The sequence below is a fragment of the Chaetomium globosum genome, genomic scaffold, assembly GCF_000143365.1.
Source record: "Chaetomium globosum CBS 148.51 scaffold_1 genomic scaffold, whole genome shotgun sequence".
Classification (NCBI taxonomy): domain Eukaryota; kingdom Fungi; phylum Ascomycota; class Sordariomycetes; order Sordariales; family Chaetomiaceae; genus Chaetomium; species Chaetomium globosum.
The window spans coordinates 6,575,871-6,599,468 of record NT_165976.1 but is presented as its reverse complement, the minus strand read 5'-3'; the positions used below and the strand labels follow the sequence as shown (position 1 = coordinate 6,599,468).

At 54.0% G+C, this 23,598-nt stretch overlaps 9 protein-coding genes across 9 annotated transcripts; 4 read left to right on the top strand and 5 right to left on the bottom strand.

Annotated features, from left to right (window-relative positions):
• Positions 1–166: 166 nt before the first annotated feature.
• Positions 167–996, top strand: CHGG_02131 (uncharacterized protein; the record flags this gene model as incomplete). Its single annotated transcript, XM_001221351.1, has 2 exons — positions 167–553; positions 628–996. The coding sequence occupies 2 exons, from the start codon at positions 167–169 to the stop codon at positions 994–996; spliced, it is 756 nt and encodes a 251-aa protein (XP_001221352.1).
• Positions 997–1,446: 450 nt separating this feature from the next.
• CHGG_02130 (uncharacterized protein) lies at positions 1,447–7,146 on the bottom strand (the record flags this gene model as incomplete). Its single annotated transcript, XM_001221350.1, has 10 exons — positions 1,447–1,911; positions 2,042–2,229; positions 2,318–2,647; positions 2,764–2,847; positions 3,288–3,624; positions 3,844–4,201; positions 4,490–4,638; positions 4,710–4,781; positions 5,210–5,299; positions 5,503–7,146. 10 exons carry the CDS (start codon positions 7,144–7,146, stop codon positions 1,447–1,449), a joined length of 3,717 nt encoding a protein of 1,238 aa, XP_001221351.1.
• Positions 7,147–7,590: 444 nt separating this feature from the next.
• On the bottom strand, positions 7,591–8,850 carry CHGG_02129 (uncharacterized protein; the record flags this gene model as incomplete). Its single annotated transcript, XM_001221349.1, has 2 exons — positions 7,591–7,974; positions 8,356–8,850. 2 exons carry the CDS (start codon positions 8,848–8,850, stop codon positions 7,591–7,593), a joined length of 879 nt encoding a protein of 292 aa, XP_001221350.1.
• Positions 8,851–9,766: 916 nt separating this feature from the next.
• On the bottom strand, positions 9,767–11,227 carry CHGG_02128 (uncharacterized protein; the record flags this gene model as incomplete). The annotated part of the gene is made up of 1 exon (XM_001221348.1): positions 9,767–11,227. The coding sequence occupies one exon, from the start codon at positions 11,225–11,227 to the stop codon at positions 9,767–9,769; it is 1,461 nt and encodes a 486-aa protein (XP_001221349.1).
• Positions 11,228–12,674: 1,447 nt separating this feature from the next.
• On the top strand, positions 12,675–13,334 carry CHGG_02127 (uncharacterized protein; the record flags this gene model as incomplete). The annotated part of the gene is made up of 1 exon (XM_001221347.1): positions 12,675–13,334. The coding sequence occupies one exon, from the start codon at positions 12,675–12,677 to the stop codon at positions 13,332–13,334; it is 660 nt and encodes a 219-aa protein (XP_001221348.1).
• A 431-nt stretch (positions 13,335–13,765) lies between these two features.
• CHGG_02126 (uncharacterized protein) lies at positions 13,766–14,629 on the bottom strand (the record flags this gene model as incomplete). The annotated part of the gene is made up of 1 exon (XM_001221346.1): positions 13,766–14,629. One exon carries the CDS (start codon positions 14,627–14,629, stop codon positions 13,766–13,768), a length of 864 nt encoding a protein of 287 aa, XP_001221347.1.
• A 1,040-nt stretch (positions 14,630–15,669) lies between these two features.
• CHGG_02125 (uncharacterized protein) lies at positions 15,670–16,717 on the bottom strand (the record flags this gene model as incomplete). Its single annotated transcript, XM_001221345.1, has 2 exons — positions 15,670–16,353; positions 16,421–16,717. 2 exons carry the CDS (start codon positions 16,715–16,717, stop codon positions 15,670–15,672), a joined length of 981 nt encoding a protein of 326 aa, XP_001221346.1.
• Positions 16,718–19,476: 2,759 nt separating this feature from the next.
• Positions 19,477–20,082, top strand: CHGG_02124 (uncharacterized protein; the record flags this gene model as incomplete). The annotated part of the gene is made up of 1 exon (XM_001221344.1): positions 19,477–20,082. One exon carries the CDS (start codon positions 19,477–19,479, stop codon positions 20,080–20,082), a length of 606 nt encoding a protein of 201 aa, XP_001221345.1.
• Positions 20,083–21,329: 1,247 nt separating this feature from the next.
• CHGG_02123 (uncharacterized protein) lies at positions 21,330–23,377 on the top strand (the record flags this gene model as incomplete). Its single annotated transcript, XM_001221343.1, has 3 exons — positions 21,330–21,745; positions 21,803–22,049; positions 22,481–23,377. The coding sequence occupies 3 exons, from the start codon at positions 21,330–21,332 to the stop codon at positions 23,375–23,377; spliced, it is 1,560 nt and encodes a 519-aa protein (XP_001221344.1).
• Between the last annotated feature and the right edge of the window lie 221 nt (positions 23,378–23,598).

Here is a 23,598-nt window from a genome sequence, read left to right as displayed (position 1 = left end):
CTCTTTGTTTCCCAACGCCAAGAGACTTAGAAACATACCTTCGCGACGCTCGCAAGCGTTTCGCAAACTTGCACATCCTCCTCAAAAGGCAAGGCGCTAAACTGGAACCTAAGCTCCTCTCAACGGCCAAGCACCCGCGCCAACTCGCCAAACTCATCTGTTAGTCATGGCTTCTCTCGGCTCATCTCTTAGCGGCAAAGTCGCCATTATCACCGGAGCCTCCAAAGGCATCGGCAAAGCGTCGGCGCTGGCCCTCGCCCGCCTCGGTGCCACGGTGGTCATCAACTACTCGTCCGACGAGAAGGCGGCCAACCAGGCGCTCGCCGAGGTGCAAGGCCTCAACAGCGGCGAGGCCCGTCTCATACGCGCCGATGTGAGTACCATCGACGGCGTACAGTCGCTCGTCAAGCAAACCGTCGAGGCGTACTCGAAAGTCGACATCCTGGTGCCCAACGCCGGTGTTCTGGCGATGAAGGATCTTGAGCACACGACCGAGGCCGACTTCGACCGTACCTTTGCCTTGAACGTGAAGGGTCCTTACTTTTTGGCCCAGGTAAGCAAGCCCTCTAGCCAACTCTTTACCTCACTTTTACCTAGTGTCGACCTAGCCGCTGATAACAACAACAGGCTGCCGCTCCGCACATGGCCCCAGGCTCGCACATCATTTTCTTATCAACCACATTGTGTACCGCCTCCACCGTTATGCCAGGGTACCTGCTCTACAATAGCACCAAGGGAGCTATCGAGCAGATGACGCGCGTTATGAATAAGGACCTCGGCCGCAAAGGCATCTTTGTTAATGCTGTCGCCCCAGGCCCCACAGGCACGGAGCTCTTCTACCAGGGCAAGAGCGAGGAGCTGCTTAAGACCATCGCTAGCTGGAACCCCCAGGGACGTATCGGAGAACCCGAAGAAGTGGCTGAAGTCATTGCTTTCTTAGCTACCTCGTCTTGGGTGTCGGGCCAAGTGGTGCGCGTTAATGGGGGTATGGCATGAGGGATGAGTGTATTTCTTTTTATGTTGCCCTTTAAAGATCTCTTAGGGTTAATCCTGAGTGGGTTTGTCGATGGCCTGCGGTACCCCGCCTGTGGACCGCCCTCGAGCAGGAAACATGCACAGCGCCACGCATCAGCCACACTATTTGGTAGCTTTAATAGAAGGACAAACCACACTCTCGGAATCGATTTTCGACGGAGATGCTCGGCAAGATGCTTGTTAGCGGCGGTATAGCTTTGCTCATCAGCCATATCGAGCACACTCAGGCTTACATAGGGCGTCTCGGCTCGCATCACACGGCCGAAGGCGACCGAAGCTATGTGGCAAGGCTCGTCTGGTATTAATTATTATTCATACTCCGCTATGCCCTAGGGCGTGCCGGACCGTCAGCTATTTAGTGTACAGGAAAACCGTGCCCTCCCGGGCCGGGTGAAAAACCCATACCAACAATCAAGGAGCGATGCGTTTTAGTGAGCCCACATATACAAAGAGAGGAGGCCTCCTGGCCTCCGAACGGGGGCGCTTCAGGCCGCCGCTTCCAGCTCGAGCCTCCTGGCTAAGTTGTACATCGGCAGCTTCCCCGAGTCCATCAGCCCAGTCGAGAACTCTCCTCGCGAGCCGTGCAGTCGTGGGATTGATGCCGTGTAGAACAGAGTAAAAGTCCCGTCGTGTCCGAATTCCAGTTCTCTCCCATCTTCTAGTCAACGGTGGGGCCAAACACCACACTACCAGGTGTTCGGCAGTCTCTCGTCCCTCGCCACACTCGCAGGCAGGAGTCAGAACCTCCGGGACTCCCCGTGTAAACAAAAAGTCCCGTAAGCCTATTGCTCCCGTCCGGATTTGAATCAGCAGTGAGCTCTTCGCCTTGCTGAGACCGTCGTGCCTCCTTAGGGTTTCGTTCCGGAATAGCGTCTCCTGCTGATGGTCAAAGTCGTCCGCCGGCCTGGTGATTGCCCCTGCCGTCCCGTTCCTTTAACCACCTGGCTTTCCAAGCCTCTTCTACTACCCTGTTCGTATCAACGGCTCCCCCCGTCCAGCGCATGACCGTGCCCGCGGCTCTCTCCACCGCCGTAGGCCCTTGAGGTCCCAAGGTTCGCGGTCGGCCCCTGTTGCCCCTCCTCGAGCTGAGTCTCTGCTGAATCTTGCGGCAGGCGGTGAGGACAACGCTCGCCGCCGTCTTCTTGCCGCCTCGACCGTCGTCCAGATCGGGTCGTTGGAGTCGGTTTTCGAAATCTGCAAGCCGTTTGTTTAGGTACAAGTCCAATGGTGGTACCCATGTCTCTGTCTCGAGATTACGGATTGGGGGTAGACTTAAAGGCACCCGCCACAATCCGCAAGCTCTTGTTCTGGGCCTTCCCGAGGGCCTTAGTGATGCCTTTCTTTGCCGGCTCGCCTTCCCCACATCCGTGGGGATGTGAAACGATGATGCGCCATAGGCCAGCGCCGACCGGATGCACTTTGTGTACACTTCTCGCGCTTTGGCTAGCCCCATCCCCCATGTCTTTGCCACGATCCTCGACAGGGCATAGCTCTGGAGTCCTCAGCTTCTTCTCCACCGCCACCAGGTGGGCCTTCCCAGTTGAGTTTCCAGTCCAACCAGACTCCCAGGAACCTGGCAGACCCTTCTGGTTTAACGGGGCTGGTGCCTCCCCTTGGGTTGGCAAGGTTTACTTGTTCGGTCCACTGCCGCCGCCGCTTTGTTGAAATGGATCAGTTCGCTCTTTTCCGGGGCGAACTTCATCCCCCGACTGTCCGCCCATCGTATACACGTTTCCCACGCCGCCTCTAGTTGCCGGACATTGGCTTCGGGGTTTCGACCAAATACTAGAAGGTTGGTGTCATCCGCAAACCCTGTTATAGCCAAGTGAGGGTGCTCGTCTTTTAGCTGCTTGTATAATGAGGAAATGTAGAGGATGAAGAGAACAGGGGAAAGGGGTGAGCCTTGGGGGACCCCTGCCCGAATTGCCGTCGGCGCCGCCGTCTTGCCGTCGAAAAGAAGGACACTCGTCTGGTATTAAGGCGCCACGTGTAATCCAAAGTACACGTTTTGCTACATCGAACAGGTGTTTGAGTTCTTCCATCTGATTCTCGGTAAAGCTCCTAAAGATGGGGTTGTCGAGATTGGCTACCAGGATTACAAAAGTACCTAGGTAGGTAGTCATAGATGAAACGAGCTCCTGTGCCTTTTCATCGGTAGGCAGGCTGTCAAAAAGCTGTATCTTGCCGCAGAAATACCCAAGTGTTTCAGAGAGCTCCTCGGCAATGCGGGAAGGTTCCGAACTTGCCCTTACCGGCAAAGACAAGGCTCTCGACAATGGGGGGGGGGGGGGGCAATGGTTGCGATGAAGCGGGTGCGGCGAGCAGGCGTCTCAGGAACCGCGCGCGGCCATCGAGGTGCCTGAGACGCCAGAATCGAGGTCGGCGAAGCCACGCCGTCGACCCAGCGGTGATAGCATCGACTCCCGCAAAACCGGCTTTTCGCAATGCCGAGTGCCGCGGCGAAGGCGATGCGATAGGAGCCAGTTCCCTAGCATTATCTACACCCAACCACCATTCCGGTGCAGCACCGAAGATCATGCTGCTCCACAGCCACCGGGTTTGTGAGCTCCAGCAATAGGAGATACCCGCCTGGTAATAACCTCCTAGCATTTGCAGTGCTTCCTTCGAGCGACGACGTCGTGTAGAAAACATTGGGCGCGATGATGATATCGTACGAGTGAGGTTCGAACCGTTAGCGCGGTGGCAGTCTTTCAACGTCGAGAGTCTTGAAGGGCATCTTCTCTCGATAGGTCAAGAACAACCTTTCGGCATTGGCAAATAAAGAATGTCTCGTGAGTGGAGACGTACGGGGGACGATATTCTATCTGAGATGGCCTCAAGCACTCGTTTTATGGTTGCGCTACTGGTACCCGGCGTCGATTTCGAGATTCGGGCGTGAGGATAACGGTCTGTGGTCTGCTGCGCCATGGCAGCCAAGCATCTGTTGGCCGCCTCGGCGTCCAGGCAGTACTTGTAATGTTTGTTAAGCAGATCATCTCTGATCTTGTACTCCAGGATAGTCGTCTCGCCCTTCACCGCCGCAACAATGTTCTCGTAGACGGCCGTAATCATCTTGATGTCCGACTCGTCCATGTAGTCGCAGATCAACGCGTCCGCAGCTCTGCGGCTGTCCCCGGGCCACTCCTTCTTTACACGGGTATCCTTGCTATGGACGGTGGGGGTCGTGTGGTTAACCCAGTTCCGGGGGTGCGAGAAATGTGGAACACTACCTACCTATCGCCCCAGCCCTCGTCCGAGAGCTCAGCCTTCCACTTGCATACCCATGTAGCAGTAACAGAGCCTCTCACGAATGTATCTTGAGACCCTTCAAGATCTAAGACACCTATGAACTCTTAACCATGGGCCTCCCAAGATGCTCAGAATGACGACTCAGTGCTGCTATTCGTAGTTTAGGAGAGAACCCGAGAAGTGGATGATGCAGGGATGCGTTTACCATGCAAAAGTGGGCGCTGGGTTACGATTCATGGCATGGTAGGTATACCGAGAACTCTGCAAACGTAGCCGCAAACGCAGCGATCCTGCCATGCGGTCAACAGCCCTCCGTATCGCATGGTGCAAAGCGGGCACCGCCCACGTCCTTACCTGACAAAGTGGGCAGACATTCCAAGAGAGTCGATATAGCGTTACCAGGGAAGCACACCCAACTATTATACGACCACCTGTCCCGAAGCGAGGCCGGCGTGCTTGCTCAGCTTAGAATAGGCATGGCCAAGCTCAACACATACCTGCATCGCATCAAAGCAGCACCGTCAGATCAGTGTACGTGTGGACGAAGCCAGAGAGACAGTGGACCACTTCCTCTTCCGATGCAAGCAATGGGATCAACACCGTAGGGAGATGCTGCAATGTACGGATGTCCACAGGGGGAACCTCTCCTTCTACCTGGGAGGAAAGTCGCCCTCGGATGACAAGGACTGGTCCCCCAACATGCGGGCGGTGCGGGCGACGATACGTTTTTGCCATTTGCCACAGGTCGTCTGAGGACTGAACAACAACAGAATGAAGCAAACTAGCCTCACCATTCCTAAACCCCGACTAACACCCCCCTTCATCTCGTGTCACACGGAGTAAGCGCGCTTCAGCCGCCGAAGATAGGACGTTGGACACTTGGAGTCTAGCCTTTCAAGCCAGCTTACTATTCGTACAAACTAACCAACGAGCATCCGCAGCAGAGAGGGGCAAAATTGTAAGGAGATAAGCCAGAAAAGGAGGATGTACGGGGCTTCATGAGATCAGGGATCCACTTTAGGATATGTATTAACGTAATCTATCACCTTCTGGGACACACCAACCTTGTGGGACACTTTTTCTGCCCCACACCCCACCACGTCGACTTCGGACGCACCTCACAACACAAAAGAGAGTCTATTCGGAATGCATTCTACATAATTCGAGCCCTTATTTACAAGGGCATTTTCTGGCGTTGTGCTCGATTGAGCCACAAACACTGCACTTCGGCTGCGCACGCTTTCGTGCCTTTGGCGCAGTCGTGTCCGATGGCCCCACCTCTCCTTCTTCGACCTCTCGACGAGCTTCCTGGCTTCCTTGACCCTTCTGACGAGCATTCTGGGAGGCCTCGATGTGTGTCATCCCTTCTCCAATCGTCATAGTCCCTCCTGTTTGAATGAAAGCTCGGCGTGCCCGCTTTCTCTTTTGTCGACCATTTTCAGCTCGAAGTCGCGAGTTCTCTTCCTGCAAAAGAGTAGCATTGTGCATCGCCATCTGGCAGCCCTTGATGATTTTCTGAAGCGCCTGATCTGTTGGGATTATCTCTCTCTGGTGTTTCCTCTGGAGAGAGTCAAGTTCGACGATGTTTGCGGGCGTTTTGAGAGGCAGACTTGGCGGTTGGATAGGGGTAGGAGGGGGACTCGGTGTCCGTATCCTGGTTTGTAGCCGACAAAGAACCTGAGTTGGATCGAAAGGCAAGAGCCCTGCAGCTCTAAAGCCGCTTGCGATGTTCTTTGTATTGAATGTCTTTTTCCGAGCTTCGAGAAACAGTTCGAGGAATCGCGGTTTGTCAATGTGATGAACCCCGAGTGCTATCTTCGCTTTGACAAGGTCGCCGTACGTCCGCTTAAGCACAGCGAAACAGCTAACGTCAAGGGGCTGGAGGTAGTGCGACGAGTGCGGAGGCATACACTCTGTAAGGATCCGATGCTCAGTACAGAATTTGTCGAATGCAGGCGTCGAATGGCTTCCATGACCATCGAGAATGAGAAGCCGATATCGACCAACAGTCCGTTTTCGAGTTTGTGGCTCGAAGACTTCTCGAAGCCACTCGAAGGTAAGCTCATCGGTTGTCCAGCCGTTATCGCTGACTCCAATCCGCCATGTCTTTGGCAGCACTGAGCCGTCGTACCACGACGAAATGTGGACTTTTCCTTCAAAGATAATCATCGGGTCAACACTCCAGCCGGATGCGTTAATGCACTCGATGACAGTTGTCCACTCTCGATTTCCCGGCTGGATAACAACAGGTCGATTCCGTCGGTCAGATCGAGTGACCACTTTAGACGTGCTTGCAACACCCATCTGGAAACCAGTCTCGTCAAAGTTGTAGATGTCGCTGTCAAGAACACCGTATTCGTTGATGGTCCTTTGCACTCGTGCAAACCACGCTGAAATCTTCTCTGGATCCTCGCATAAGGCCCGTTGATAGTCGTACTTTCTAGAATACTTCGTCTCCAGATGGGGATGCCGATGAAGAAGCCGCTGGACCCAGTTCTCACCGACAGTCATTGCCGGGACCGGGGTGGATGTAAGTTGAGACGCGTCGAGTAGAGTGAAGCCTTCCACGCTCGCGGAGAAGAAGGTCAGCCATCTGTCGGATATAACCGATCGTCGGCGACATCCCACGGTCGTCCCAATGACTCGATCCCATTGAATCAAGGCTGCTTCTTCAGTTGGGCGTAGCTTTCGGTTCTTGACTTGAGCTTCTTGACGCGTACCGCCCCCCTTGACGCGTCTGTGGAGAGTGGACTTCGGTACACCAAACGCATCCGCAGCGTTGCGAATGATTTTGATTTGGCCTGAACGTAAGGCCTCGAGTGCTAATTGGATTCTATCTTCGTGCTGTAGAGGCTTTGGCATTTTGCCGGGCACAATGGCGTGGATGGATGGATGGATATTTATTCCGCCCGGAGGCGCTAAGCCTAAAGGGCCATGATGCTAGTTACATAATCCCTCCCTGTGATTCTGCCTTGATCTCGTACCAGCCCTTGAATTTGTCATTCCTGATGCAGTATTCCCTAAACCGTATCTGACTTATCGTCGAAATCTCGTGGTTAGTTGACAAATTGCAGGCGCGCTTGAAGGCTATGTTCTCCAAGTGTTTAGCGTCCTATCTTCAGCAGCTAAAGCGAGTCCTGCGGTTAGTGCCACGAGGGTGCTTGGGGGGTCAGTTAGTCGAAGGGGAGAAGAGTTAGTGGTCTCAACTGTCAAGTCGAGAGAATGTATCCTACTTCTGGCTAGTAGGATAAAGCTTCGGGCAGTTGTGGCTGAAAGATTCGTGTGGTCCTCCGCAGAGAACGCAGTTCATGACCGTTTCCTTGCACCCGCTGTGGTGGTGGCCTTGCTTGGCACATTTTGCGCACACCGGTGGGCTTTCTTGCAGTTGAAGGCTTTGTGTCCGATTTCCTGGCAGTTGTAACACTGCTCCGGACGCACCCGGCGTTCAAATACCCGTGTGTATCCGGATTCTCCCCCAGCGTGGAAGAAACCCTCACTCAACAATCTCCTTGCATCGCTCCCTTTGGTGACGTAAACCACCATCGATCCGTACGCTTTCGCTGTATCTTTCCTGCTCAGCCAAGCAATCTTCGCCACTGTGGTTTCGTTTTCTTGACTGAATGCCTCCGCAGCTCCAGTTCGGATGTTGCCTTCGTCGTCCAGAACCACCGAGCGGTTGACATTGTCGACCTTGATCGGGTAAAGCTCGTCCCGTAGCACTCGGGTGCCTGTTTGCCATCTTTTTCTCTGCAACCTCCTTGACAATTTTGAGTTCGGGCCTCGTCCCTACAGGCAATCCTAACCCCGGCTCGGGGTTCTTTGGATCTTTTGTCACTGCGCGACATCGGCCAATTGACGCAGTCTCCCCTTCCCCCGGATTTCTCTCTCAACGATTGTCCTAATTGGCCCCCACCGGAAGTCTTATCACCTTCTCCGCTCTCTACATCTGGAAGTGTCGATTCGTGCAGAACAAGCGAATCGGTCGTACTTGACGGAGTGGTTTCCATAGACGATATTGAGTTTAGGTTCGCAGGGGAACTATCCGGTGGGGTTCTGGCGACATTTGCGTACGACAGGTTTGGGCTCGTCGAGTATGGTCGTTGTAGTGAGAATCAGGTTGTTCGAGATATCGTCCAATTGCACGTAGACTTGCTTCAACTCCTCGGCAACCTGCTTCTGCTCCTCGGCCACGCAATTCTTGACGTTACTGAGTTCTGCTTTCACTGTGGCCAGTTCTGTTTTGACAGAAACTAGTTCGGTGCTGAGTTTGGCTAGCATGTCGGTTTGCTGTTGGATGACGATTTTCAGCTCCTCGATGTTTTGACGCGTGTTGCTGGCCTCAGCCAGCAGCCTCTGCGCAACGCTGGACCTTCCATCCAGGGCGGGTGCACCATCGGGTCGCGTGGCCGCACTGGACGTATTCTTGGTCGGTTTTGCCTTGTTTTCGAGGGGAATCAACGTTTCGCGGACTTTGGCGGACGGTTTAGGGGAGCGCAGTGGTCGGCGTCGCGGTTGCGGCGAGTTCAGCGCGTCATGGGTGTCTTCAATGTTCGCGTTCGACGCCATCTTGGGGACTTCAGGGATGCGGGCAGCCCCCCGCGGGGTGCCTTTCTCGGATTTGATCGATGCGCCTTAACTATCAGAACAAGCAGAAGGTATTTTGACATTCAGTTTCTCCTTCATTGTGTGCATCTTCAACAATTGTTCTTCTCCCACAATGGCGTAGTGGAGTGCGTCCGAAGTCGACGTGGTGGGGTGTGGGGCAGAAAGCTGTCCCACAAGGTGGTGTGTCCCAGAAGGTGATGGATTACGTTATTAGTAGATTGCATGATAGTTGCCCTTTCGGGTTAGGCCCGCTCGGGCGGAATAAATTGTGTGGGCGTGTGTGTGTGTGTGTAGCCGTTGTCCCAAAACATAGAGCAACGCGGGTATAGAAATATGTTTTCGCGAATCGATCCAGAACGGAACAATTAAAAGTAAGCTTCACTCACGAGGACCAAACTTCGTGTTTAAACATCATGGCAATGTCGGCCCTGATATCGGAGACCTGACTTCAAGGTTGCGTTCCACTTCGTGGTCACTTGAGCAAGTTTGGTTCTCAAAAACTTCATGTTCATCTTAATGCACGCCCCCCCCCCCCGCCCGCCCAACGCCTATTACTTTTCTTGTTTCAAGACTACTTATTTTGCTATCCAAGATATCATCTGGGGTCTTTCAACCCAAAATCGCTGTCTAGGGCCCTCCGTAGTCGGACCTGACGTTCCAAAAACACTGTGAGCAATCCTAACAGTGCCACAACCAGAAATATAATCCAAACAAGCTTGAAGCTTGCTGTAAAAGCACCTGACGATCTGTTCCCTCACTGGCTCATCAAACGTTGAAATGAAGTGTTGCTGATGCATGTTCATATGCCTGCCCGTCACCCAACTCACCCCTGGCGAGCGCGTCGTCGATAGAATGGAGAGCGGCCGAGAACCGCGCATTAAAAACGTGAGTTGGGAAGGGCAACACCAAGCAGGGATCCAAGCCCACGCAGAAATGCCCACGAACCAGTCGCAGCCGCATTTTCCTTGTCCGTGAGCTCAACGAGCACGGTCGGGAGGGTTGTGGAGACGATGACCCCTGAGCCGATCCCAACTAACAGTGACATAAAGATCCACAGACCCACAGACCGAGACTTCTCGAACGTTATGCAAGGTAGTATTCCGGCGATCATAAGCACGAAGCCCACCAAGTGCATCAAGCGGTACTTCCCGAACCGAGCGAGCAACGGCCCTCCAACGGATGCAAGAATGACGACGGCGAGGCTGCATGGAAGGATGAGAAGGCCGGATTGCGACGGCGATGCCCCGAGCACTGCCTGAAAAAAAGGTGGCAGATAAAACTGAAACCCGTACGTGATGAAGCCATGGAGAGCAGTGATGGCCAGAGCTGCGATCGTTGTTCGGTTGGAAAAGACATGCGGCGCCATGATGGGGCGTGCGCATCGCCGAGATCGTTGCCAAAAAATAAACGCCACGGTGCCGGCGAAACCGCCTGCTAGCGATGCCACGATGGTTGGATGAGACCATGAGTACACGGTACCGGCCAGGCTCAAAGCGCAAAGAATCAAGACGACGGCGGTTGTGAGGAGGCTGATTCCCACAAAATCGACCTGGCCGATCTGCTGGAGCGCTGTGAGCCCCTTCCATGAGTGTCCGCTGCTGAGCTGGAGCCAGAACCACATTAGAACAAGCGCGATGATGCAGATGGGTAAATTGACGCCAAAACACCATCGCCAATTTGTCTGGGCGAACACTCCACCCAAGAGCGGCCCGACGGTGGTCCCCAAAGCATAAACGGCGGCTTTGATGGCCACGTAATGCCCTCTTTTCTTCAGGGGAATGATGTCACAGAGAATCAGCTCGGCAAAGAGGTCAATCCCCCCTGAACCTATCCCCTGGATGATGCGTCCGAATACCAACACCGCGCAGTTGTTGGCATAACCTGCGATGGCGCTCCCGGCACCGAAGATCACGACTGCTATCATCATTAAATGTCTCCGTCCCCAGATGTCGGCGAGCTGCCCAAACAATGGCTGGAAAATAATCGAGGCCAAGAGAAAAGCGGTTGCCACCCAGGATGAGTTTGGGCCAAGGTTAAGGGATCGTGATATTGTCGGAAGCGCCGTACTAACCACGCTACCCTCGAATGCCGAGAGAAGAATAGGAATACAAAGGCCAGTAAAGCACCTCCAAAATCCCAAGCCCCGGTGGCCCATTCCTCCGTCTTCTCTGCTTTCTCCGTCGACTCTTTCCCATCTAAGCACTGGAGTGTTGCTGACGATGAGGATGAGGATATTGTGGCTTCGCATGGAGAGGGCATGGTTCTCGAGGGGAGGGCTCATGACAAAGGCATCGTTCCCGGCCTCCGCATCCCGTGGCGTTGGTGATTTGGTGTCCATTGCAGCGGGCTCAAAGACGGCGTTTTCCCTCGCTGGGGTAGATAAGAAGGGCTGTCGGGAACGAGTAGGATATACAAAGTTGTCTAAGGGCTCTCACCTTGAAAAACTATGACAACCCAGATAAACTTAGGTCTGAACTCAGGTGAATGGCATTGCCGAAGTTTTAGAATAACCTAGCCGCCTTCTCTTTAAATGCTTAGCATCTCGGTATGATGTTTGATGTCATACTCTACGCTGATCTGGTCTCGTACAGCATTCTCAACACAAATTCCATCTCAGACATGCCAGTGCCGTAAGACACTTGCTCCAGACCTCGATCGCGTCGCATCCCTATGTTTCATGTCTGAAGCCCACGTCATTTGACCTCTCTTTCCCGTAACAACACCAACCCCGCAGTCAAGACAGAGCATTGGCAAAAGTGAAGGGGTGCCCTCTTGACCTTTCCACCTTCGATGCCAAGATCTTTGTGGTTCATGACCAAATTCCCCTCCTGTGCAAGGGCAATCCGACTCCCACAGGATGGATCGTGTACCCCGCCAAATCAGGCTTCGGGCCCGGTTTGTCGACATTCTGAGCTCGGACTTCTTGTAATTTCTTGTGCTGGGGTCTCGCTGTGTGTGCACAAAAAGGCCATTTGGTAATTCAAGGGGCTCGGTCAGCTTTCACCCCTGACATGTGGCTAAGGCCTAGCCAGATGCAGGAGTCCTCCTAGCCAAGAATAATACGTGGGCCGTTACACGAGTGCTGCTGTCATTTGCGTTGCCAGAGCCCTGGGACAGGGACGCCCTTCGATTTGATCCAACAATCTCTGATGGAGTCTGATTAAGCTGACCTGTCGTTTGATGGTTGTCTTTCAACCCAGCATCTTTTCTGGAAAGGATCGCCTGTCATAACGCCACGCTCTGCAAAAACTTTCCCTTTTCAAAGCAATCATTTATTAATACGAGCTGGGCGCCCAACCATTCTGACACGTTGACTGGGTTGTTGTGTCAATTCGGGAATGTTGTCATCCCGAGTCCCGTTTATCAAGTTGTGCCCAAGACCTTCAACCAGCACCAAACAGCTGGGCAACCATCGTTGGGCACTGCATATTCTCCATCTTAGGCTATACGGAAGGACACCAGCGAATACAACACGCCACATAAAGTTGCTTTTGTGTTTCTAAATCTGGAACATCTTCCGTCTTTACCCTGGAAATTAGGGATGGTGGCTTAGGGTCTGTTGAGCTTTGTCCATTCCTAGCGAGTCATGATGACCTCCGGTCACCGGCCGGGTCCAGCCAGAAAATGGGAGAGGAATTTGAACTAAGGGGCGGTGACCCAATCCACGTATTTAGCATGCCAAAGCCTCCCCTCTAGCTTCCCGTGTTCCTACTAGCCATTGTCTCTCACAAGAAAACGAATCCCCATTCTTTCGATAAGACTTTCAAGCAATCGACATCTTCAACATGGCAGTCCTCTCTTCTCTCCCCCGAGCTCTACTCCTAGCCTTCTTGGTCACCGCCGGAGTTCACGGCAACCCGGTCGATCTCGGCTCCGGTAACGCAATCACTTGTGCTTCGGTCCGGTGCATCGCTGGCACCGCCTGCCTGGAAATCGACGGCAGGCCCCAGTGCGTCCCTATCAAGGATGCCAAGTGTGGAAACACGGTGTGCGAGGCCGGGACGGTCTGCTGCAACTCGTCCTGCAGCCTTTGCGTCAAGCCCGGCCATGGCGTGCACTGCCCATATCTGCCCGCCCGTCGCCATCACGCCTTCGCGAGGAAACACAGTGTGGCCCGGGCTACCTGCAAGGCCGGTCAAGAGTGCTGCAACGAGAGCTGCGGCATCTGCGTTGAACCTGGAAAGGGCTGCACAAAGCAACTCTGTGTCCCGGGGGGTGAACAGTGCGGCAAGACTGTGTGCCCTGCCGGTCTCCAGTGCTGCAACTCGAGCTGTGGAGTCTGCACCAAACCTGGGGAAGCTTGTACGATGCAGCTCTGCGGCGAGGAACCCGGCAAGCAGTGTGGCAAGACCGTCTGCCCGGCCGGCCTTACGTGCTGCAACTCGAGCTGTGGTATCTGCGTCCCTCCCGGTGGTGCCTGTACCCAGCAAGTCTGTCTCAACTAAGGGACCATGTGTTGGCTTGATCTGTTGTACACAATGGTGAAAAACAAAAGGGGGGTCTAGACCGTGTGACGTGGGACATGTACGTGGGCAACAGAGGCGGTGAGAGAACATGCTCCGGGGTGGTTCAATTGTAAATAAAATTCCAGCAATGCTGAAAAACAATAACAATGGAATGCTAGGTACATCACTCATTCTTGGAATCAACCAGCAGTTTCTGACAGGCTTCCATAGCTTTCTTGGCAAATCGTTTCAGATCATCACCGTACTTCTCCTTGAACTCCCCGTCAAAGACTTCAATACTCAACCAGCCATCGAAACCGGTTGACAATACAGCCCGTACAAAGGTTTCGATAGGTAAATACCCGCCGTCGTAACTGCGATAGTGTTAGCCATCCGGATTCAGTCATCCGTTGTTGTAACGAGGACATGTCCTACGGGAGCGGTCGGTGATCATGGCTCCAGCGGCCCCTGGGTCTCAGGCCTGAATCTGGAGTTGTGGTCGAATTCATTGGGGTCTCTAACCGGTATGCATCGCTGATCTGCAGGAAATAAATTTTCTGGCCTGGCAGGGTTTTGCTCAGCTCCTCAAGGCTCGCGGTATACGCTTTTGACAACTCCTCTGGCGTGACTCCCCCGGCCTCAATCCTCCCTGACTTCGTCGTTGGGTCTCCCCACTCGCCTCCTGCGGTCTGAAAGGTGTCAAGGCACAAGCCGATATTCGGCCGGTTCACTTTCTTGACGATGTCCCAAATATCCTTCCACCTCGGCGCGCAGGTCGCCCAGCACCAGTTCTCGTAAGCAAGCCGAAATCCACGGGCGGCCAACATGTCTGCCAGCTGAGTGATATCAGCAACGATCCTGTCGACATCTTGGGCCATATCCGGCGAATCGGATGACCCGACCTGGAGCAAGTCCGTCCCAACTGCGTCCATGATGTCGATCCATGCCTCAGCCCGAGCAAAGGCATCTCGGCGTTGCCGACTTCCTTCGGGCCACCCCTCAAAATTGGAGAATGGTTGGAGAACCAGGATTTTGAGGTTGTGTCCAGCACACATTCTCCGCACAGCCTTCCCAGCCTCACATAATGACTCGTAATCATCCTCAGCGATATCTCGGCCACAGGAACGGCTGGCGAAAGCTTGAAGGTCAGGATACGACAACTCGATCCCATCAAAACCTGCTTCCCTAATGGCCTCGATCTTTTGATGAAGCGTGTGCCGAGGTAAGCCGATGGAGCACGAAGCAAGAGCAACAGGATGGCGGACCCGGTTGGACGTTCTGGGTAACGAAGCCATGATTGTGAAAGACAGCAAATTGGTGCCGCGGCGTGGGGCATTTGGTCTTTGACAAGACTGTCTCCTTGGATATACATCGGTACTCCGTTAGTATTGTAGAAACATCAACTTTTACACATTCCATTTCTTGATCTGGCAGAGAGATTCCCAACCAGTAGGGAGATCTACATGATTGCGTCAAGATGATCTCATCCATCATGCTTCCAACCCCACCTTGCTCGGGGTAACCAACGTCCGAGCAGTCTCGTCAGCTGGTGAAGCAATCGGTCAGTTTATAAGCGCTGAGCCTAAATGTCACGAATGTGCCACTTCCTTCTCGTCCTACTGTTTCTCCCGAGCTTGCGCTGCTTTGTGTAGCATAAGATCAGGGAATATCTCCGCAAGTATCGCATGGACTTCCCGCGGCGGGATTACAAGAAACCCCGATATTACTCGGTATGTATGCCATTGTTTTACTAGCCATGCACTTTCATTTTGACCACAGGTTAAAAATGAAGTTCAAGGCTACATGTATAGAATGTATCGTTACCCGATAGATGAGTTTCGAAGACAAGCCATTACAATTTGGGTGCGAATCGAGGTGTGCAGCTCCACCCTTCCCTGGTGGTTCATCGAGCGGCATGATGAAGGATTAAAAACGACGGTAGCATCTGGATAAACTGTAAAGACGTAAGGCCTATGCGGCAAACATAAACTTTGGAGAAAAGCCTATCGATATAAGCGGCCAACGCTCCTTGAACTTAGCCTAAGATTCCTGTTTCTCCATACCCATAGACTTTGATTTGGTTCTGGCCGTGTCTAGTGCGAGACAGTTGGTTCTGGGGTCACGAGGGCTGATGGGTGCTAATCAAGGTCGAAGGATGCCTGATGAATGGTGCCTGCAGCTGACAATATGGGATTAGTCTACGAGAAGAGTAAACGCTGATTAGCACTTCTAAGTCTGCATTTAACATTTGATCTTATTAAACCAAGAATATCTTTGTCGAAATTCAAGAAGAGATCTCATAACGCATTAACATACTTCCATACCACAAGCGAAGTTACTCCTCGCTAGCGCTTCCAGAATCGTCGCCACTACCCTCCTCTTTCACCCCAACCACCTTGCCCTTGCGAGCTCTGCCCTTGGCACCCTTGCCACGAAGGTTCACTGGGATCTCTTTACGAGTCTCGCCATCCTCAAACACGATACCGAGGTCAGGCCGGCGCGCAATTGCCTTTTTCCAAAGGCCTTTTGGGATATTGTCGGTGGTGATGATAGTCCCACTATCGCTGCGATACCATGTGATGGACGGCTCTGCCTGCAGGGCTGTACGCAAATGGACCCAAACACTGACCTCGGCAGTTTCCCCGGCGGGGCTCTGGCGTGATTCATTTCCTTCGTTATCCACCGTGACCGGCACAAATGTACGATACTCGCTGGCGCCGGGGGCTCTGGTGATGGCTCCCAGTGCCAGGATGAGGGGGTATCGCTGGTATGACGTCTCGTACACGACAAACTCCGGGATGTTGGGCGACTCGGCGGTCAGTTTGTCTCCAACCGGGGTGGGCGAGGTGACGGTTTCCTTGCTAGCAATGCGAGAGATCTGCCAAGATGCTGGCTCCTCAGCATTGCCTTCTGTGTCGGACACCAGCCGCAGGTCAAATCGCGACTTGGCCGCAGTCCCAACGACCCGTTGAATATCCTCGATGGTAGCGCCCAATGCCGAAATCCGAGAGTGCGTGAGCTAAGACGGCGGCATTATCAGTACCTCGGGGGCGGTGAAACAGGTGGCACAAGGGGAGCAGACATACCACGTCAGCAAGGCTAATCCAGCCCTCCGGGTCTGCCACAAGGTACTCCCCATCCTCGTCTTCTTCGACATCCTCCTTCTGGATTGCTCGTTTAACCACAAACATGAGTGCCTTGGCAATGGTGACATCCCGCTCCTCGACCACACTATAACCGCGTTGCCGACCTCCCTTGCCCTTCATGCTCATCGCTCTACTCCGGCCATGGCGGGGCGAGTGCTGAGTAAGGGCGCTGGGAGGTAGCACTCCACCTAGCGCGCCGTTGATAGTGGACAGGGGAACAGCGACAGCGGCAGCCATAATGGAGAGATGAACGCGTCGCGTCGGGAGTAGTCTTCAGGGGTAAGGGTTTGAAATGGGGCAAATTGCTGCGTCTTTGTGCTCTCAAGGTCGTCAGATAATGGTTTGAAGAGTACAACATGCCTAGGTGGGCATGCCGTTCCCCCCCTTCTTTTTAAGTGCGGTGAGTGTATGTGGGCTCATTCTCAGGAGCAAGCCGGAGTGCCGGACCGTGGTCGAATGATTAACGCGCATTAAGCTAAAAAAGAAACAACAGCCGGCGCTTCTCGGGCATCAGTGATGAGCCGTGACATGGCGCGGATTGGGCATCGTTGACCGCTGGTCCTGCAGACATGTTGTAACACGTCCACCCTGGCCGCTTCGTTTGCTGTGGTGGCATCACCAGGCTGGAGCAGGTCCGGACGAATCGGCGACAGGATAAGGAGACGCGAGCTGGCGCCTCATGATTCACTCTTGCCCCTGCGGGTCTGCACCACGCGGCTTTAACCCCTCCACCCCTCCACCCCTCCAAACACGCGTGACACCCCCCACCACCCCGCATTAGGCAAGGCCGCTTCCGCTTCCAACTTCGGGTATCGACCTGTCTTGAGACCTCGAGTCAACATCGGCTTTGATTAGAGAGATACGGGATCTAGGCCTTCTCAGGCTGATGATAAAGGGCCCATGATAAAGTAAAATAGGAGCAGTTGGAGAACGGGTAAAAACACAAGGTCGACAGAGACAAAAACAAGCGTTCCCTGAGATTGTTTGTGACGGCGGGATTGATGGCAGCCAGCTACTGCGATGAACTGCCAAACTAGTGCCAAAACTAAGGTACCTCCCTCCCTAGGTACATACTGCCAAACTGCCAAGAGCTGAGGATGCCTGGTGACCAAGCAGGTCCAGATTGGTGTGCCCCTCAACGACTTCACCGCCGAGTCCTTGCTGTACTTGCTCCGTGTTGACCAATACTTACCCGCCTTAACCTGCAGGTAGCTTTCTGCAACATGCGGGTTGTGCAGTGCAGGAATGCATGCGAGTAATAGTATGTACTATGTACCTGATGTCACTCCTGCGCCAGCTTCAATCCCAGGCCCCGAGCCCAATGCAACAAGTGCCGGGAGTGCCATCTCAAGGTCCTCGCTTGGACAGGCTGTAAACCGAAACCAGAATGCTTTATCAGCGGTCAACATTAGCAAGAGACGGGCGGATGACAGACTCCAAACTTTTAGACTGGAGTTTGAAATGCTAGCTCATAAGCAGAGAAAGGGTTGCTTCGGCAGACTTGGCTGGGTAGGTGCGCAAGAGAAGGTCCCTCAGTCGGGAGATACTGCTCTTCGGTTAGGTACATGTAGCTCGAGGTTCTTCTAACAAGTGATAACGCGGCAATCCGAGATATCATCATGAGCCAGGACGTGACAGCCTAAAAAATGAAAATACCGCTATGTGGCCCAATACTATTATTATTAGAGACCTAATGACCGTAGCATGATGTGCCACTTGATTAAGGTTTACCTAGTCACGACTCAACTTCCATACATGCCCATCGGAGATGAACGGCCGGTCCGAAATGGTCAAGTTCGGGGTTGAAAAGGCATTAGGACTTCCTATGATGGCTGTCTCGCTCCCACTTAAACAGTTGTCGGGCCTATTATGGATGATAAATGACATGGCCGTTTAACTTCCCAAGACGGAGACCTCAGCCAGGTAGCCTTTCATCGCCGAGAGTTTTGGAGAGTGCGTGACTGGCGGAAAATGGTCACATCGAACATGCGGCGACTCCCAACCGTAGGTACCTAGGTAATCATGTCACTGGCGAAATTGAACGGCTTTTTGAGCAGGATTGGGGCGGCCGAGTCAGACCTTTTGTGCCTGTGGACAAGCGAAGGGAATCAGTGGAACACTTTCTTTTTCCGATGCGTGAGATGGACAGCTTTGAGGGAAGACATGCTGCAATGCACAGTGGCCAGACGAGGAAGCCTCTCGTTCTATCTGGGAGGGAAAGCGCCATCGGATACAAGGCATTGGTCACCAGATATGAAGGCAGTCCGGGCGACGATGAAATACGCAATGGCAACAGGAAAGGCTGGAGCTGAATGAGGAGGAGAGTCTAGGCCAGTCACAGTAGAAGAAGCCGACACTCAACACCACGACCCTCAACCACAAGCCTTAACCAGCAGGTCCCGCTTTAGCTGCTGAAGATAGGACGCTGAACACTTGGAGAAAGTAGCCTCCAAGCTGATCTGCTAACAACAACCAAGGCAAGAGGTAAATGGTGCAGCGAGAAAGAGGGAAGAAGTAGGGGGCTTGTACGAGTTAAAGGCAAAACGATTTGATCCGGATGTAGTTGGCGTGCTAAGGCACTATAGGCCCAGTGCCTCCGGGCGAAATAAATTCCATCCATCCATAATCATGTCACAGGGATCATGAACCATAAAGAAGTTGCCCAAACATCCTATGACCCAGGTTTGGAAAATATAAAGGAGCGGCTTCGGTTCTCGCCACAATATTTACATAAGCAGTGGGCACTGTGCTTGGGATGGTGATTCTCCATTCCATCAAGACACGCTGTAGGGGACGGGCACTTCAGTCGTCATGTTGTTGTTAGATTTCCGGAAGACGGAATATCATCTTTCCCGACCTCCCTTACCCACAGCCGGGTGGGGGCTTCTCAATTGTTTCCGCACACCTCGACTCAAGAAGATCACGATTGTTTGTTTGGGCCGGTCCCTGTGGCAAGCTGAGGACGGAAAACGAAGAGGATCGGGCAATCACCTACCATGCCCTCCCAATTTGAGAAACAGAGTTACTGGCAGCGGCGGTTTGCCTCTGAAACCTCTTTTGAATGGCTAACGTCGTCCGCCACTTTCATGGAGACCATCTCTCCTTACCTTGAACGCCTTCCTGGTTCTATCAAAATCCTACACCTGGGTTCGGGGACGAGCGATCTACACATTCACCTTCGCCAACGTGGTTTCTCCGACGTCACCAACATCGATTACGAGCCACTTGCTCTGGAGCGGGGACAACAGCTTGAGAACGATCGTTTCGGCAACGTGCGGACAAAGTACGCGGTTGCAGACGCCACGCGGCTCGAGCTGGGGGAAGAGTATGGGCTCATCATCGACAAGAGTACCGCCGACGCCATTGCATGTGGTGAGGATAGCGCCGTGTTCTCCATGGCAGAGGGAGTTTGCCGTTCTTTGGATGACAATGGGTTTTGGATTTCGCTGAGTTACTCCCCGTGGCGCTTCGAGCATGTGCAATCGCTGTTCAATGTTGAAGTCATCAGCAAACTTCCAACACCAAAGCACAAGTTGAATGACCCGGACATCTTCCACTACTGTTATCTCTTGCGGCCACGGGAGCAACTCTCACGGGCTTAGTCTGAAACTACCTAGCAGGTAAGGCACATGTCCCTCAATTCGTCGACCCTTTGCCGCTAAAAGTGTTTTTATGCGGTTGTACATACCTACTTCGTCCTGCACCTGGGATACTTGTCGGACAGTAGGTCGGCCTCATGGTCACGATGAGGTTGAAGGCTTTGGCTCATGATGCAAGTCGGCATTGTGGTGGAAACTGCCAGCAAAGAATAACAAAGGCTGGGGCCCGAGAGGACAAGCCGGCGCCCACGATCTGCAGACTCAACCCGGAGAAATTGGAGAATTAAATTGTTGTGTCCCCACCCACCCACACGCTCAAGAGATCCGTGCCCTTTGGTTTCTCAGGATTGCCGTCCTTGGCGGATGTTTTGTTTGATGACCAGGTTACAGCACCCAAGTTCTGGAGTGGGGAACCGAGATTGGTGAATTTGACACTGGATCCAACGGGGGGCCTGGTACCATGTTCGAGCCGGGACCAGGCAGCATCGGGAGGGGGTGATGGCCGGGTCCCCCAGCGGCATTTAGGGGAAAATATTAGCTTGTTGGCAGCACAAAGACCTCGAGGCTGTGATAAGGATATCCAAGACGCCAGAGCAGGTCGAGGTAAACTCCCTGCCTTAACATGCTGAGCCGAGGAGCTTCCTACCTGCATTAGTTTGAGACACTGGACAATTGCTTCCTCGGCAGCCGGCTCACCCCGCAGGCCCGGGGTTCCAGACAGGGGCGGGGCGGGGGTCAGGAGGCCCGGCCAGCAGGTGGGGAATCTGGGTGGTCAGTCCATGTGGCCCAGGGGGATTCACGCATCATCCTCCTCTGATGAATTCTCCGAAAAGCGCCCATCTGGTGCGCATTGGTTGTGGGATTATCTTCGGCAATAACGTGATAGCAGAATATCTCTTCCAGCGAACGATTCTCCGCTGCTGATCCCTAGGTAGGTACCTACATCGGAGATCCCACTCGCATCCCACTGCCCCGGACGCCAGGACCCTTGTCGGATAGCGAACCGAACATTGAGGCCGAGACCGCGCGTGCGGCCGCGGGGCGAAAATCGTGATACCACCTGAAAGTTCTCGCAATGTGGCCAGCTGTTTCGTGCTCCCACCCTCAATCCGCTCGCCGGAGCTTTACCCGTCTTGGACCCTCAATCAACCACCTCGCACCTTAGCACGATCGAACCTCTACCCATCGCCCCAAGGGGTCCGAAGAGGGATTGGACGCAGGTATCCCGCTCCCACGGCGACGATCGTGCGATGGACGGCGCCAATCTCAACGCGCCAGTGGACGCAGCTTGTTCTGCCGCTAGCGACGCCATCTCCAGAACTCTGTCCGTCATCGGCAAGTTCGTGCGAGAGGTGCGCGAGTCCCGATCGGATTTCGACAGCATATCAACGGAGCTGCACTCCCTCAATGGCGTCCTGGACCTACTTGGATACGACGCGGCGTTCTTATCTGCCTCTCTAGCGGAGCATACGCGGGCAGTGCTGGAAACCTGTCTTGCCATCATTAACGAGCTTGAGGGTTGCGTATCTCTGTTAAATCGCCCGGACGTGCCAAAGGCGGAGAAACGGTCGCGCTGGTTGGCGAGCCGCGACCATATCAATACCTTGCGACGGACGCTCGGCGAATACAAGCTTGTGTTAGGTCTGGCGGCGGACCTAGTGGGACTGTAAGCCGGCCGCTGCTACTGCTGTTGGCGTTCGGAAACTGACTGCATGTCTCCCAGCACGAAGTCGCAGGCGAGCAGCGAGATTGGGGGTGGCCTCTCAGACAACAGGCGCCAGACGCGATGCGATGGCGGGGCCCAAGACAACGAACTAGCGATGGTGACGGCCCAAATCATCGAACTGTCTGGCCTCCGGAAGATCAGCTCGCAGCAGAGTGTGGCGCTCGTAAGGCTTGAACAATACCTCGATGCTTTGCGGGCCGAGGCGCAGCCCGAAAGCAGATCCAGCATGCCGCCCCAACGTAATGTCCGTCGCCCTCATCGCACCTCCTCAATGGGTGGCGCGCCCGACAGTGCCATCGACATGAGCTATGACGATATAGAGAGACCGGCATTTCGGGGCGGGCAACAAGCAGCACCACCGGGCGCTCACGAGCTATTTAATTGACCCTGGGGAGGAGGAGATTGACGATTTTGTTGGTGAGCTGAGCGAAATGCCCCAGACAGGCACCACCTCTCCCGATCCGGTCTTCCCTCGAGGATGAGTTCCAGAACTGCCAGTCAGTCTACCCAACAGTCAAAGTACAGCCTGAGGTCCATATTGAGTTCCGAGCCCTAACCCCGATATCGAGCTTGGCCCCGGAACCCCGCGTATCTCGGATTCCTTCTCTAGACGGCCCTCCGCAACGACCCCACTCGTCCACCATACTCCCCCCTTCATGACTGACCGTTTCTGAGGTCACGCCTGGGGAACACGCATCTAGCATTGGGAGCAGAACGTCCAGTCGCACAAGCAGCGCGTTCGGTCCGGTACTTGATTCCGTCTGGGAGAACCCCCGGGCCGAGGTCCCTTCACCCGTTCCCCCGTCCACCGCAAGCTCCGACACGTCGCAGCGGGAACACCAGTCTGGTATACTTCGGCGTAGTGGCTCCAAGTTCTCCACCACCTTCCGCGGATTCGGCCTGCGACGGCCGTCTCTCAGAACCGTGGACGATGAGCCAGAACCTCAAGCGGATGCTGTTTTTGGAGTCCCCTTGGTCAAAAGTATCCAGGTTGCAAAGGGAGTCGCGAGCACCAGACACGGTTCCGGTGGTTCCTCAGCGCGCGCCACCCGGGAATACCCCCTCAGCGTACTCCGGTGCGTTTACCACATCCGCGACTGCGGACTAGAGATTCCTCACATCTTTGGGCTGAGTGGCGATCGAGTGCGCCTGGCGCAACTCAAGGAAGTGTTCAATTCTGCAGACACAAGTTATGGCAAAGAGTTGGATTGGAATCGGTTCACCATCCACGAAGCTGCCGATCTGATTCTTGTGTTTCTTTCTGAGTTGCCGAAGCCCATCATCCCCGAGTCTGTCGGCAAGCGTTGGATCTCCCTTTCCCGCCAGGCCACCATAGGCGGTGCCCGCCTAGACCAAGGACTCGACTTCTGGGAGGAGGCCATGATGGGCATCCATGGCGCTGCCCGCGCATTATTCAAGCTGCTCGTGGGTTTGTGGGGGGATATAGCTGACGCTGCCGACGCCAACATGATGACAGCGGAGCGTCTAGCTGGGCGTGTCATCCGACCCCTGATGCATACGGCAGCCGCTCGTCGCGAAACCAGATTTTCATGCTCGCCCTTGCGTTTCTGATTCGCAAGCGATCCGAGTATAATGTTGTCGCAAGAGGCGCTCCAAGGGAGGGTAACACTACCTTCTAGTTCCAGTTGACGAGCAACAAGGCGGTTTTGTTTCGAATTCGATTCTACGAATATTGTATTTACGGGCGTTTGCAACTAGTTTCGATACCCAGTGGAAGTTCATTATAGTTTCAGCGGTTTTGCCGTTTTGCAACAACGCAATAGATTCGGTGC